The following is a 15,454-nucleotide window of genomic DNA, read 5'->3' as shown; positions in this document are numbered from 1 at the left end:
GCACTTCAAGTTTAAGCTTTAACCTAAACATTGTTTACACACAGTGTTAGGCTATTTCTGTTTGTTATGCACTGAAATGTGTTCTAAGCCTAGGCTACATTTTGCACACTGCATATTTCTCAATATGAAAAGTTCTATATTTTCAACTGAACTCAAAGATAATGAATATAGGCTATATGGAGTATTTTATGTTCATTATGCCCTTTATAATGTGTGTACATTTTGTGCATGCACTTCTGCTGTAGCATTTATTTCAGGTTATATCAGCTATATTTCTGAAGAATAAATTGTTTTGCCTCAGGTCTGGTGCACATCTTCTGAAATAATCAAATAGACCTACGTCTAAACGTTAAGTTAATAAAGTAACTTCCTTTGCTTTCATTTGAATCCCAATCAAGATACACTGGTAATAATTGCTTTATATTGTTAATATGGACTTCTGGAAAGTACAGAAATGCAAAATAATACAATTTTAATCATGTGATAATATATGTGATTAATCGTGATTAACTATAGAAATTCAGCGATTAATTGCGATTAAAAAATGTAATCGTTTGACAGCCCTAGTATATATATATATATATATATATATATATATATATATATATATATATATGTGTATGTGTGTGTGTGTGTGTGTGTGTGTGTGTGTGTGTGTGTGTGTGTGTGTGTGTGTGTGTGTGTGTGTCGCGTGCATGGCCATGCAATCACACACTAACAATGAGTCAGTCTTTAGCAGACCGGGCTTAATTACACAACTCAGTGTGTCATCACTCTGTTCTAAACAGCAATGTCAAACCAACAGTGACAGAAGTGAGCAAGAGAAAGACAAGGGAACAAAAGAGGGAGGGAGGGAGAGCTCTAATGGAATTGATGCAGTCAATACTGTAAATGAAATGAACTGATGGAGCCAACAGGGTCTGTCAAGGACAGCTCTTGTGTGTGTGTGTGTGTGTGTGTGTGCATAGGCAAGTAAAAATCTCTATACATATATAAGGAGCAGGGGATGAGTGAATGCTATGAATGTCACAGCAGCCGGGTAGGAAGCGAGAACGAATTGGCCATCACGACGCCCTCGCTCTCACGACAACATTACACCTACACCCCCCCACACACACACACACACACACGCACACATTTCTGAGAAATCACAGCACTAATAGACACCTCATCAGCACCTACGTGGAGTAAATGGATCAGGATCAGCTTCCCTTTGATGGCCACTCACTCTCTTGACAGACAGTCAACATCACTGAACCTGGCTTTTTGACGCATTCGGTTAGCCTTTTATCTATCGACAGAGACCCAGCTCGAACCAACATTTGAACCGTTCGGAGCATTTCGACCAAACAAAAAAACGCTTCAGAGCATGGCACCTTGGTTCGGAGCTTGAACCAGAAAATGGCTGGTTTTCCTGCGAACCGGAGTGAGCGTGTCACTTTACCGTTCAGAGGGGAGAAGGCTTAAGCCATGTGTTTTTCTTCCTTATCAACTGTTGCCATGAGTAAACAAAACTAGTCAACTAGCACTAGACTGCAGACGTTAACTAGCATTTTACACAGCTAATTTCTGCGATTTTTACAGGACAACGGTCATATCATTCTCCCGTTCATGCATCTCATTAACTTTTGTTTTGCATGCAACACCCATTGTTGATGACGCACCCTGGGTTGGTTCAAAACTGGTGGAAATGCGGGCTGGTTCACTAGATAGCACCAAAGAATTCTGAACGGAACCGGGTCAAGAACGGGTTTGCTGTCGGTGGAAAACCGCCTTCAGAGGTTCAGAATACAGAAATGGACAATATTCTGGTACCCTGGAAGTACTTTCTGAATTTATATTAATGTGTGGAATAATTTGACAAAATCAAAAAGCACTCCATGGGAGGTTTGTGAAGGCATCAGAAGGACCAAGCATAGCAGTTTCTGACAGTCCACTGCTGTAGGACTTCACTTTTCTGTGGTCAGACTCCTCTCCTCCATCTTGTTTGCAGAGCCTTATTTGACTTAAAACAGGAAGTGACCATATGAGAGGCAGCTCTTGCACAGATGAAAGCCTCAGCATCTGTGGTGGGATGGGCCTAAGATGTGCTGCTGACTAGGACCTGGGACGCCAAGATGAGCTATTTTTGTGCTCAATGAGTTATCAGACAAACAGCCAGCCAGCTAGAGGTCAGAGACAAGAGAATGATTATCAACCAAAAGAGTTGCCATCATCATCCTAATCTTCATCATCATCTACCCCAACCCCATCACTCTACTTTCAATTCCCGACAGAAATTCTATAGTGTGACTCACGGCAACCGTTACCACAGCAGCGCCACGCTGAGTAATGAGTCACACTGTGCCTGCGGTCTTCTTTTCCTCCTCCTCCTCCTCGTCTTCCTCCTGTTGCTGCAGTAACTGAAGGCTTCCCCTTGTTCCTATTTACTCTAGATCAACATCAGCAGGAGGTATAGGGGGGAGGGGGTGATAAGGAGGACCACTAATGCAATGCTCCACACAACCAATGAAACATGTGGCGGTGGTAGCGTAGTGGCTAAGGAGCTGGGCTAGCATTGCAATGCTCCACACGACCAATGAAACATGTGGCGGTGGTATGTGAGTGGCTAGAGCTGGGCTAGCATTGCAATGCTCCACCGCGACCAGTGAAACATGGGGCGGTGGTAGCGTGAGTGGCTAAGAGCTGGGCTAGCTGGGCTAGCATTGCAATGCTCCACACGACCAATGAAACATGGGGCGGTGGTAGCGTAGTGGCTAAGGAGCTGGGCTAGCATTGCAATGCTCCACACGACCAGTGAAACATGGGGCGGTGGTAGCGTAGTGGCTAAGGAGCTGGGCTAGCATTGCAATGCTCCACACGACCAGTGAAACATGGGGCGGTGGTAGCGTAGTGGCTAAGGAGCTGGGCTAGCATTGCAATGCTCCACACGACCAGTGAAACATGGGGCGGTGGTAGCGTAGTGGCTAAGGAGCTGGGCTAGCATTGTGGGTGCAATTCCCAGCTTCCACCGTTATGCCCTTGAGCAAGGCACTTAACCCGGAGTTGCTCTGGGGGAATGGCAATGGTGATATAATTGATGGAAGTCGCTTTGGATAAAAGCGTCTGCTTAATGAAGAAATGCAGATAAGATAGAAACCTGTTGGTCTACCTCACTGTGTGTTCACTGTGTGCTGAGTGTGTTTCACTAATTCACGGATTGGGATAAATGCAGAGACCAAATTTCCCTCACGGGATCAAAAGAGTATATATACTTATACTTATACTATAATCCCGGCGCAGTGAGCTGCCTGCAACAACAGTGGCGCTCGGGGAGCAGTGAGGGGTTAGGTGCCTTGCTCAAGGGCACTTCACCCGTTCCTACTGGTCGGGGTTCGAACAGGCAACCCTCCGGTTACAAGTCCGAAGCGCTAACCAGTAGGCCACGGCTGCCTCCTTCTGCTGGAGCCTTGGGTGACACCTAGTCCAAAAGCCCTCACTGAAAGGAGAGAACTCGTTTTGGTTTTGTTTTTTTTTGCAGTGAAAGGTATTTTTCCCTTCTCCTTCTCATTCACATTCTCACTTTCCATTACACAAATACATACACATTCTTCACAGCACTGAAACTCAACTAAGTCCACGCAGGTGGTGTGTGTGTGTGTGTGACACTCTTTGGTTGAAAACGTCCAATGGGAGACTAATTAAGGGCTGGAAACTCAGCTGGGCTGTCTGACCGCTGCATTCCTATCCAGCAACAAGCAGGGCAAAACACACACACACACACACACACACACACACACACACACACACACCCCATCGGATCATCGTGATAATCCCTCCAAATGTTTACTCCAGTGACATTACGCAAATACTTAGTTGCTGCTCAGGGGAGTGATGAAGGGCCGTCAAGGCATGCAGGAGTCTAGCACCAGACTCCTGAGATACCAAAGATGGATGAGAGCTTAGTAAACAGGGTAAAAAGGAGAGTAGAATAGCTACAATATTAGTATGTGTGTATACGGTGGCAACACAGAGGCCTACCTCTTAAACTGAGTAAGCTACTAGCGATTAGCAATTAGGCCCAACAGTACATGCTTATGTCCATCTAGTCTCTCTCTCTCTCACGCTCTCTCACACTCCTACTCACACTCTCTTTCATACACTCTCTCTCTCACACACACACACTCTCTCTCTCTCACACACACACACTCACTCACAAGACACATGCTCATTTATGATAGAATAAAAGAAGTCCTAGTATTTGTAGAGAGAGAGAGCACTAGCACTAGGCAACCTGGTGTGAATAGATAGCATCTAAAGGACAGAGTAAATAGCTGTTGTTGTGGAGAGAGGCATGAATCACTCATCATAACACACTGCCATGCGCTGCTTAGTGCACTATAATGGGGACGGCATGATAGATAGATATACTTTATTGATCCCTAGGGGTAATTCAACCAATTCAATCCATGAACCAGCCTTGGAACAACTCAACGTAACACCTATTAAGAACTGGATTCTTTGATAAACAAAGCCAACAACAACAACCACCACCACAGCAACACAGTGTGCCCAGTAATCCTATGCTGTCCCTGTGGGTGCCTATTCTCATTTCGTTCAGCAAACAGTTGTAGTGTGCACATCCCACCTTCTGGCAGGTGCAGGACAAAAGAAAACTATACTCATTTGAAAAAATATATAATGTCCGCAACACTAGCAGTGTTGCGGACATTATATATTTTTTTCAAATGCCTATTCTCATTTACCATAAGCCTCGAAGTGGCCAACACATGGAACCAAGTGATAGAAGTTGGTCATATGAACACCGCAGGGCCCACTCCACTTTCCCTTTTCCATTATTTGGCCTGTTATGCTCTACCCACATAATTTTCACCTTTCAATAAAATAATAAATCAAAGGATAGAAACGAATGGCGACAAACAATCACAACAGACGGCGGAAGGAACTGACCATGTGTGTGATGTCGGGGTAGGACTGCTCGGTGAGCACTCCGCGGTTGGTGGAGACGTAGTCCACCAGTTCGGTCAGCGTGGCGCGCTTGATCTCCTTGCTCTTCAGGTCCGTCACCGAGTCCATGAAGTCAAAGAGCACGCAGCACTGCTGCAGCTTCTGCGCAAACAGCTCCTGCTGCTCGGTGGAAGGGGCGTCTGAGGGGAAACACGCACACACACACACATATATCATGAGTACATCATGTTACTCATTACGAGGTCGTCCGAGTAGATTGTTGCGCATCTGATCAGACCCTATATAGCAATAAAAACTGTGAGGCCTGGTGCGGGGTGTCCAGTGTATGCGAACATGGTGGAGAAACAACACTGCATAACCACGCTGCGCTGTAAAATCACCTCAGATAAACAGCTAGCTCTGTTAAAAGGATAAGGCAAGCTGTAACAACCAAGGGATTCAGAATATTCCCCCCAATGAGCTGATTAACTTCTGGGCAAGAAATCCTTGAATACACTCAGGTGGTTCTTTAGGCCTATTACAACCCAAATCCTCTAGATCAGCCCCACCCCCATCCCCACCCCCTCCATCCCCAGCCCCAACCACAACCCAGTACCGAGGCTAATGTGGAATGCAGTCATTAACACCAGTCTGAGCCGTCACACATGTGACCAGAACTGGTAACTAACCACACATCTGTTTTCTGTCCAGCACGTTTATGAGTTGCAGCCTACTAATGAGATGAGCCTACTAATATTGCATTTTCAGTTGTTCCAGGTTATTTTCTAACATCTCACACTGTAAATGAATAATATCAGTATGGACAGACGATACGCAAAGGTAGATGGCAAGTCAACTATAAGTGTGGAAGACAGATGACATGAGTGATTCATCATAAGCACAGTGTGAAACCATGCTATTTATACCAATGCTGGTTGAATTTCCTTTTGTGATGCGCTCTTTTTAGAACGTCAATTATTTTTCAGATATTTGCACACCTACAAAGTAGACATTACGCTTCTATATTAATTCGGCAAACTTTAAATGGTTGCATCAGAACACCCATACGCGCTGCCGCCCATTATCCCTTACGTATCATCATTTACTGATATGTATTGATGCAGATGCTGTTGCATACACGTGGCACCAAAAAAAAACTAAAACCATAAGACACAACAGAAAATGTAATGTTTAAGTTTTATAGTTAAAGTTAGATTTGAAATATAATTATTACATTTTACTTTTAAGACCTCCGTGTTCCTGAATTGAAGCAATTCTTAAGACTTTGCCTTCGCTGTTAAAGAACTATAAGGGACAACTGTTGAGTGAATTTTGGCTTGGACATGGTCATTATTCAGATTCAATATGTATTGCGATATACAGTATTCGCAATACATTATACATTTATACATTATACAGTATACTTTTCACTCCCCCTGCTTGTTGCCATGACAGTAGTTTGTGGATCAGAACAGGATGTTAGTCATAAATAAATAAATAAATAAATAAATACGCAAGCAAACAAGCGTTCGTGCCCGAGTCGTCTTTCTATCCTGCCCACCCTCGTATTCTTTTACAACTTTGGCAGTCTAGCATTCTTTTCCTCTCCGAGCTTGGAACCATTGCCAAATTCCTCTCTGATCTGGCAAGTCCCTGCCTCTCTCTGTAGGCTGGCCACCGCTTAGGAAACACATGGCCAACACAGAGCGCAGCACAGGCAGGCAGACAGACAGACAGACAGACAGACAGAAACCGTGTCTATGACGGAAAGAGTGAGGTAAAAGATAGACGAACAAGCTTCACAGAGAAAAGGGTTGAGGGGATGGAAAAATAAAAAGAGAAAGCAAGAGCGTGTGAGAGAGACAGAGAGAGAGAGAGAAACATAGAGAGTGAGTAAGTGATTGAGAGAGAGAGAGAGAGAGAGAGAAAGAAAGAAAGAAAGAAAGAAAGAAAGAGAGAGTGAGTAAGTGATTGAGAGAGAGAGAGAGAGAGAGAGAAAGAAAGAAAGAAAGAAAGAAAGAAAGAAAGAAAGAAAGAGAGAGAGAAACAGAGAGTGAGTAAGTGATTGAGAGAGAGAGAGAGAGAGAGAGAGAGAGAGAGAGAGAGAGAGAGAGAAAGAGAGAAAGAAAGAAAGAAAAGAAAAGAAAGAGAGGGTGAGCCTTTTAAGTGGTGTGTGATTTTGTTGCCCGTCACACGGCCCTGACACCCTCGAGGTGGAGAGGTCGTTCAAACGTGCACTAAGTGTACGCCAGCTGTTGGCTCAGGCCGACATACCACCACAGCCCCCCAAGGAATGCCAGCCATGCCATGCCAACAACCCACCCCACCCCACCCCTGCCCAACACACACACAAACCCACACTCACTCAATACCACACAACACCCCCTCTACGCCACAGAAAAACTAGAGCCCAGGCCTGCCATCCCTCTAAAAACAACACCCTCGGTCCGCTCACGGATCTGACCACTCTGTCTGCCACACCTGAAAAACAGGCTGGGAGAACCTCCGCACACATATCCACCACTGGGCTTTGCCCTGAGGGCAAATCCGCTCCAGCAGAGCAGCTAGCTGAGGAGCGAGTGGGGGCATGGGGGCAGGGGGCGGGGAGTGGCTGAGTGGTGCAGGAAGGCTCTGTGAAAACACTGTCTGTCACAGGATACTCTGGCTCCATCAGCCCAGACAAAGACACGGTCTTTCTCTCCGGCTCTTCCTCTCTGACCTTCCCCAGAGTCAGACTGTCCTGTTGACAAGGCGAAAGAAAATTCAATTCACCTTAACCGTACGAGAAACCCAGTCTATCAAGACAAAGGACAAAGTCCAGTCTAGACAGTGCATCCAGTGTGTCTTTAAATGCATTCTGTCTCTTTGCAATAAACTACTAGAAAAAAAAAATAATCAGCGAAAAACACTGAGCTTTGAACTCTTTTGTATGTGTTCCACCTCCACTTCATAGAGAGATGTATTGCTGAGACAGACGTACAACTGTGACTGCTCAGGTTTCCCACGACTCTAAGATTTATGGAAACCAACACGTTTGAGTGTTCTTTGGTTAAACGGCCCAGTTCACGGCCAGATGGCCCAACCACGGGGTCCAGTTTTGGGAGACACATTTATACTCCAGGACCAATATTTGCTGGTGGAGGGGAAAGCCATTGCCTACAGCGCAGCCTTGAAATGTCGGAGGCGGCTATCAAGCGTTTGTGTGACTACACTGGCCAACCCTGGAGGCCACTGTGTGTGTGTGTGTGTGTGTGTGTGTGTGTTTCAATCCATCAAGATTTATGCTCAGCCTGGGCAGAATCCAATGCAAATACTCCTTAAAAGGCGTTTGATTTGTAGACTTTCCTTCCCGCTACATCAAGGTCTGATCCAATTAGTTTCAGTACTTTAGGAACGGCAAGGTTACAGACTCACGTCCATCTTTCCACAGAATGTGTAGCCTAGGTCAAAGGTCAAATGAAAGACATCTTGCATGTCTTTATGGTGTATATAGTCATATAGGCCTACTTTACCCCATTGTATCTGTGGGGCTGTGGCCTTGGTCATCTTGTCCAATATGGTGTATCAGTTTGTTTTCATTTCCTGGGGCTATAAATGGTGTGGTTTTACAGTTATCCCTCTCAGAGCATGTGGGGAAAGCATAGAGTGGACTGAGCACTGAAGTCATCAAAAACCCAATGCCACACACACACACTGTGGTGTGTGTGTGTGTGTGTGTGTGTGTACACACACACACACCACAGTTTCTGTCTGTGTTGTGAGATCACATCACACAATTCAAGGACACAATTCCTCACAACAAAAGACATTTCACAGCCATAAACACAATTCCTTTGTTTAGAGAAAAGGATATCCAAAGAATTGCTGTGTGTTATATGATCTGTCAAATTCAGTGACAGTGTGCAGTGTGTTTTCCTAGGGCTGAGTTGCCATACCTCTCATGCACCATATCATCACTAATGATGACAGTTTTTTAAGTATTCAAATGTAGCTGACAAATGCACATGCACACACAACACGCCAACAAGCACACGTCCGCACACACACAGTTCATTATTACTGTTTCTATTTATGACTACGGCCCTGGTCAACTGGAGACAGTTTGGCTGATGCATAATGCTACTTACTCTCATATGAGAAAAGAGGCAAGACTAGCAAAGCCATTTCTAGAAAAATAAAATCCTCTCATTTTAATGAGCTACTGTAGCCTTCCTCTTTGGAAATTTCTGGAAAAGGGAAGGCTTGGGTTACCAGTGAGGCCCTACCCACTAAAGTGGCTTTCGCTAAATATAGCCACTCAGCCACACCCGCTATCTCTGCCATACCATCAAAGGCACTGCCTTTATGGAGTCCTGAAATCTCGGCACACAATGGCTTCTCGATAGGGACAGAGCAATAAAGACAAGAAGGTTTCTCAACAGATGGACAGGGAGATTATGACAAGGCTCCTGTATGTTCTGTTAGCTTCTGGATTCCATCCCATCATTATGGACTTAGAGAAGGAGAAGTCAGAAACAGCTCTGCAGTAGCATAAGTCACATGGCATTGGAGGATAACAGACAAGTGAAAAAAAGAGAAATATTGTCGCCTTAGAATTATAGGGTTCTATCTACGTTCTGAGTAGTTCTGAGATATTGAGCTTGAAAGTCTTAGAATTCCATAGAGTTATACTGCTAGTAGTGGAACAAACCTCTTCAGATATAATGTTCAAAAATGTATACAACTACAAGAAACACCTCACCTCATCTTCTTAAGGTGTCACAGAATAAGAATATGTAAACAACTCAATTTTGACAAAAATGTCAGAACCTTATAATTCTAATGGGACGATATGTGCCAATCACCATAACTAAGAGTCGTGACAGATAAAGACAAAAACAATATGTCTACACAAACAACCATGAAAGCCTTGTTATCTCCTTATCTTGTGTGGGTTAGTGTACAACCAGCCTCCATTAATTAGTAATCTATCAACTAATCAACTAACTATCAAAGCTGCTGAGAGGCTATCAGAAAGGAAGGGTCATGTTGTAACACCAGTACCAATACCCCTCCCCACCTCCGTAGTCTCCTTGTCACCACAAAGACACAACAACATGGAATACACTACTGGAATACATGCTGAAAGCGGAGCATCTGCAACAAACTTCCCAGAACCTCAGCAGGCAGATGGAGACTCTGGATCAATTTTCAACCCCAACCTCCTTGATTTCCCATCACCACCCACACCCAATCACGTCCCCACCCAATCAAACTCCCCAGGCCACAAAAACCCCCCTAATCTCCCATCACCATCCCCACCCCGTCATCCCACCACCCACTCAAACTCCACAGGATCCCCTGAATACCCATCACCATCCCCACCCAAGCACATGATGTTCCCTGCAAAAATGGAGAGACTGCTACCAGTAGCCATGCAGAGTTTTACTAGCCCAAAATCATTAGCACCTAAGAAGTGAAGGGCACCTCCACCCCCTCCCCCTCCCCGTTTAGAAGGATCTCTTAAGCAGCAGCAACCTCTTAGTTCATTTTCTCAGCCGGCATATAGCATGGAATGTGCAGTGGAAAATACAGATGGCAGCAGCAGACAATTATATGATGACTGTATTGCATGATATTCTCAGGGTCCCTGCAATATAAATGGTACTGACAGTAGTTTTGAGAACATGCCGGGACCCAGTAAGCCCATGACATTCTCTATTCCTGTATTGACAAGAAATAGAACACAAATGCATCAAGCTTATAGGGTAAACCAGTCCAATCTCCTACCCGTACCACATCAACCTAAGATTTCCCCCATGGATCATATTTCCCCAACACTTACAGCAAAACTAGCACTCCTAAATATCAGATCTCTTTCAAACAAATCATTCTTAATTTATGATCTAATTTGCACACACAACCTTGATTTTTTACTTTTAACTGAGACATGGTTAGATCAAGCAAACAGTGCTGCTACTCTCATCGAATCAGCTCCCCCAAATTTCAGTTTTTTTGAGTGCTACCAGAGCAAATAAAAGAGGTGGGGGGATAGCCACAATTTTCAAGACGTCTTTTCAGTGCAATCAGTCGTCATTCGGTGACTTTACTTCATTTGAATATCTGTGTGCATGCATTAAGTCTTCTCCTCAGATTTTATTACTGACAATTTACAGGCCTCCAAAACATTCAGCTAAAGTTTTTCTTGAAGAGCTAGGTGAACTGCTATCAGTTGTTTGCATAGAGTTTGACTGTCTTATTATATCAGGGGATCTAAACTTGCATGTGGATAATCCTGAAAACAATGATGCCAAGGAATTCATTGCACTAATCGATACATTCTCCCTAACACAGCATGTACAGGGGCCAACACACTCTCTCGGCCATACCCTTGACCTTGTTATTACAAAGGGTCTCGATGTCTCTACAGCTGTTAAAGACCTGGCCTTATCTGATCATTTCTGCGTGTTCTTTGATGTGTCTATGTCCCCACACACTCAAAACACAGCTATGATGGTAAAAAGGAGAATCATAAATGATCAGACAAGTGCTCTCTTTGAGCAAGCACTTTCACTAAAGTCAAGTCAACTGTCAGACTCTGAAGACTTATTTGATCACTTTAATGCAAAAATGGCAAACATTATGGATGACATTGCTCCATTACAATTCAAGAAAGTTAAGGACAAACAGAAAGCACCATGGAGGCAAAATCCAGCAGTTAAACTTCTAAAAAAGAGAGTGTAGGAAGACTGAAAAGAAAATGGCGAAATACAAACTTCAGATCCACTATGAAATCCATAAAGAGATGCTCCGCACACATATAACTCTGAAATATGCAAAGCAAGACAGTCTTTCTTTTCTAACATTATCAATAGAAGTTCAAATAACACTCAGATTCTATTTTCAACTGTTGATAAGTTAACAAATCCCCCTCACAATTAGCCTGAACTTCTCTCAACTAATAAATGCAATGAGTTTTCATCTTTTTTTAAAGGTAAAATTGACAAAATCAGACTTAACATATCTGCTCAATTACAAATTCAACAACCTGAACTTCCAGCAACAAACAGAGGGAAACTAAACTTGATGTCAGAATTCAGCTTGATAGACTACGAAACACTTGAAAAAACGGTACAGAATCTCAGCTCTTCCACATGTGTCTTAGACACTCTGCCTTCCAATTTCTTCAAAACTGTTTTTCACCTCATAGCGGCGGATGTCCTTCAAATTGTAAATGTATCACTGCTGTCTGGCACTTTTCCTAAGTCACTGAAAACAGCTGTTGTAAAGCCACTTCTCAAGAAAAATAACCTGGATGCCTCCATGCTAAACAATTACAGGCCCATATCCAATCTACCTTTTATTGGCAAATTATTGAAAAAGTAGTCTTTAATCAATTAACCACCTTCATAACATCAAATGGGTATTTTGATTACTTTCAGTCTGGTTTTCGAGCAAATCACAGCACTGAAACAGCTCTCATTAAAGTTTCCAATGACATACGCCTCAACACAGATTCAGGTAAAACATCAGTCCTAGTGCTACTGGACCTTAGTGCAGCATTTGACACTGTTGGTCACAATATTTTACTACACAGACTAGAACACTGGGTTGGATTTACAGGCATAGTTATCAGCTGGCTAAAATCATATCTACAAGAAAGGAGCTTCTTTGTTGCCATCGGAAACTGTACCTCAACACCAACGTCCTTGACCTGTGGTGTTCCCCAGGGGTCGATCTTGGGGCCACTATTATTCAACCTCTATATGCTCCCACTTGGACAAATCATTCAAAATAATTTGATTTCATATCATAGCTATGCAGATGACACACAAATTCACTTAGCTCCATCACCAAACGACTATGGTCCTCTTGAATCTATGTGTCAGTGTATAGAACAAATCAACACCTGGATGTCTCAAAATTGTCTTCAGCTGAACAAAGAAAAAACTGAAGTAATTATATTTGGTAAAAAGGAGGAAAGACTTAGGGTTGCCACTCTCCTTGACACAAAAGTGTTGAGTTACAAAAGTTGAGTCACAAAAGGCAAAGGATATTGTTAAAAATCTTGGTGTATTAATTGACAGTGATCTAAATTTCAACAGCCACATGAAAGCGATAACTAAATCAGCTTTTTACCACCTCAAAAATATTGCCAAACTCAGAGGGCTGATGTCAAAGCATGACTTAGAAAAACTCATTCATGCATTTATCTCCAGCAGGGTTGATTACTGCAATGGACTGTTCACAGGCCTTCCTAAAAAGACTATTAAACAGCTTCAGGTGATACAAAATGCAGCAGTTAGGATTCTAACAAAAACTAAAAGAACTGACCACATTACTCCAATTCTTAAGTCCTTGCACTGGCTTCCAGTAAGTCACAGAATTGACTTTAAAGCACTATTGCTTGTTTATAAATCAGTAAATGGAGCAGGACCTAAATACCTGTCAGACATGCTTCAGCAGTACACACCTTCTCGTCCTCTCAGGTCCCAGGTGAAAACCTGCTAGTAAAACCTACAGTTAGAACTAAACATGGTGAAGCAGCTTTTTAGCTGCTATGCGCGCTCAGCTGTGGAACCAACTTTCGGATGACATCAAAAAGGCCCCAACTGTAGCCAGTTTTAAATCTAGACTTAAGACCAAACTGTTCTCAGATGCTTTCTGCTAACTGTGCCGAGTTATAAATTCTGAATCTGCCTTGATAATTATTCTACCTTGTCTTTTATTACTTTTTTTTTTTTTTTTTACTTTTTTGCCTTTGTTTTGCTTACTAATTACTTTTTATTTTTAAAATGATTTTACCTTGTGTTTTATGTTTTCTTTTTATTATGATCTTTACCTTTTAACTATTCTTTGACTATATTGCCCTTCTATGCTTTTATTTGTTATTAATATCTGGTTTTGTTTATGTAAAGCACATTGAATGACCTCTGTGTATGAAATGCGCTATATAAATAAACTTGACTTGACTTGACTAGTAATGGTGAGCATTATATGTGTCCTAATATGTGTCTACAGACACTAGGCCCTTGGATTCCATGGAGGTCGATGGACACAATAAGAATGGCCTCCAACATCCTGCGTGTTTTCCCCAGACTTGTGGCCCAGCTGTCTCCTTCCCCTTTGATGCCCTTTCAGCATTTTGGGTCTGACTGCTGTCCACGCAGGGCAAGAGAAACCAGGACGTCAAGCCATTCAGCACTTCCTGCTCACTGCTCTGGGGATCCCTGGCAAGAACACAAAGAGTAGTCCACCGCAATCCCATGATGCACTATGGCAATAGGGCTGTGTATTACCTCACAATACGATACGCATCATGATACATATATTGTGGTATGATACTGCGATACATTGCAATACTTTTTACCGAAAAAAGTATAAGCTGGATAATATGTAGATCACATTATACTTATAATTCAACAGACAAATAATAAAAGAAAAATATCCCAGTAGTCAACTGTAGACAATTGCACAGCATAATGCTTTAATAAAAAATAGATATTTGGCAGCAGTTGCGATACGATATATTGAACAAGTGGCAAGACCTCATATCGATATTTCGCTCTCGATGCACAGCCCTATCTGGTAATGCACTCAGTGAGGTCTGCCAAAGAGCTAGTGTGCCGTGTGCCCATTTCTGGTGTGCTTGTGTTATGTGTGTGCATGTTGGTTATTCTCGGTTACATAACTACACTAGTCAAGACCCCCCCCCCCCTCCTTCTCTCTCCTTGAACCCAGTGGACTAGAGGTCCCTACCCTAAGGAACAATGTGTGAGAGTGCATGGGAGACTGTGAGGGAGATAGATGGGGGAAGAGAAAGGGAAAGAGAAAGGGAAAAGAGAGAGAGAGAGAGAGAGAGAGAGAGAGAGAGAGAAAGAAAGAGAGAGAAAGAGAGAGAGAGAGAGAGAGAGAGAGAGAGAGAGAGAGAGAGAGAGAGAGAGAGAGAGAGAGACAGAGAGAAGAAAGTGGTTGCATAGGCTAAACAAAACAACAGACCTGGGATAGAGGGCCCTGGAGATTAAAAAGAGTGAAGGAGACAAACAAGAATGATGGAGGAGAGAGAGAGAGGCGAGACTCAAATCCTTTTAGCTCATAATTCTGTGAGTCATGCGAGAGGCAGGGCTTTGTTGCTTGCAGTAATCTAGTTAATGGATAGGCAGGACTAAAAAAAATATAACAATAAAATCAGATAAGGAAAAGTTATTTTGGGATGGGATGGGACGGGGCCCCTCTCCTGGATATAACAGTGCTAGACAGAGCTCATCGGGCCTTTTAATAGACATGATCATGGTTCACATTAGAAGTGTCTATAGTCACATTAGAGGTCACCTGTGACCTACAGTCTTGACCAACGTCAAGAACATCTCTCTGAATTGGACGATAGTTCAGCCACAAAGGCCCTTGAGCATAGTTTTACATTCATAAACCATGCACATTCAAAGACCATATAATGAAGGTCAGTCATCAAAGTCAATGACACAGAATTGATACCGGTTCTTGACTGGTCACACACTATTTCATATAG

The 15,454-nt window shown here is 43.1% G+C and overlaps 1 protein-coding gene across 2 annotated transcripts in view; it reads right to left on the bottom strand.

Moving 5' to 3' along the window:
• The window catches only part of ppp2r5a (protein phosphatase 2, regulatory subunit B', alpha isoform), a 71,045-nt gene that overhangs the window by 31,421 nt on the left and 24,170 nt on the right, over nucleotides 1-15,454 (bottom strand). For both annotated transcript variants that reach the window (XM_048250073.1, XM_048250072.1), the window contains exon 2: nucleotides 4,951-5,147. In XM_048250073.1, coding sequence (XP_048106030.1) covers nucleotides 4,951-5,147 — 197 coding nt within the window. The remainder of the gene's footprint in view (nucleotides 1-4,950; nucleotides 5,148-15,454) is intronic.

Source organism: Alosa alosa, chromosome 8 (assembly GCF_017589495.1).
Source record: "Alosa alosa isolate M-15738 ecotype Scorff River chromosome 8, AALO_Geno_1.1, whole genome shotgun sequence".
Classification (NCBI taxonomy): Eukaryota; Metazoa; Chordata; class Actinopteri; order Clupeiformes; family Clupeidae; genus Alosa; species Alosa alosa.
The sequence above is the reverse complement of the archived record's forward strand: the minus strand, read 5'-3'. Positions and strand labels throughout refer to the sequence as shown.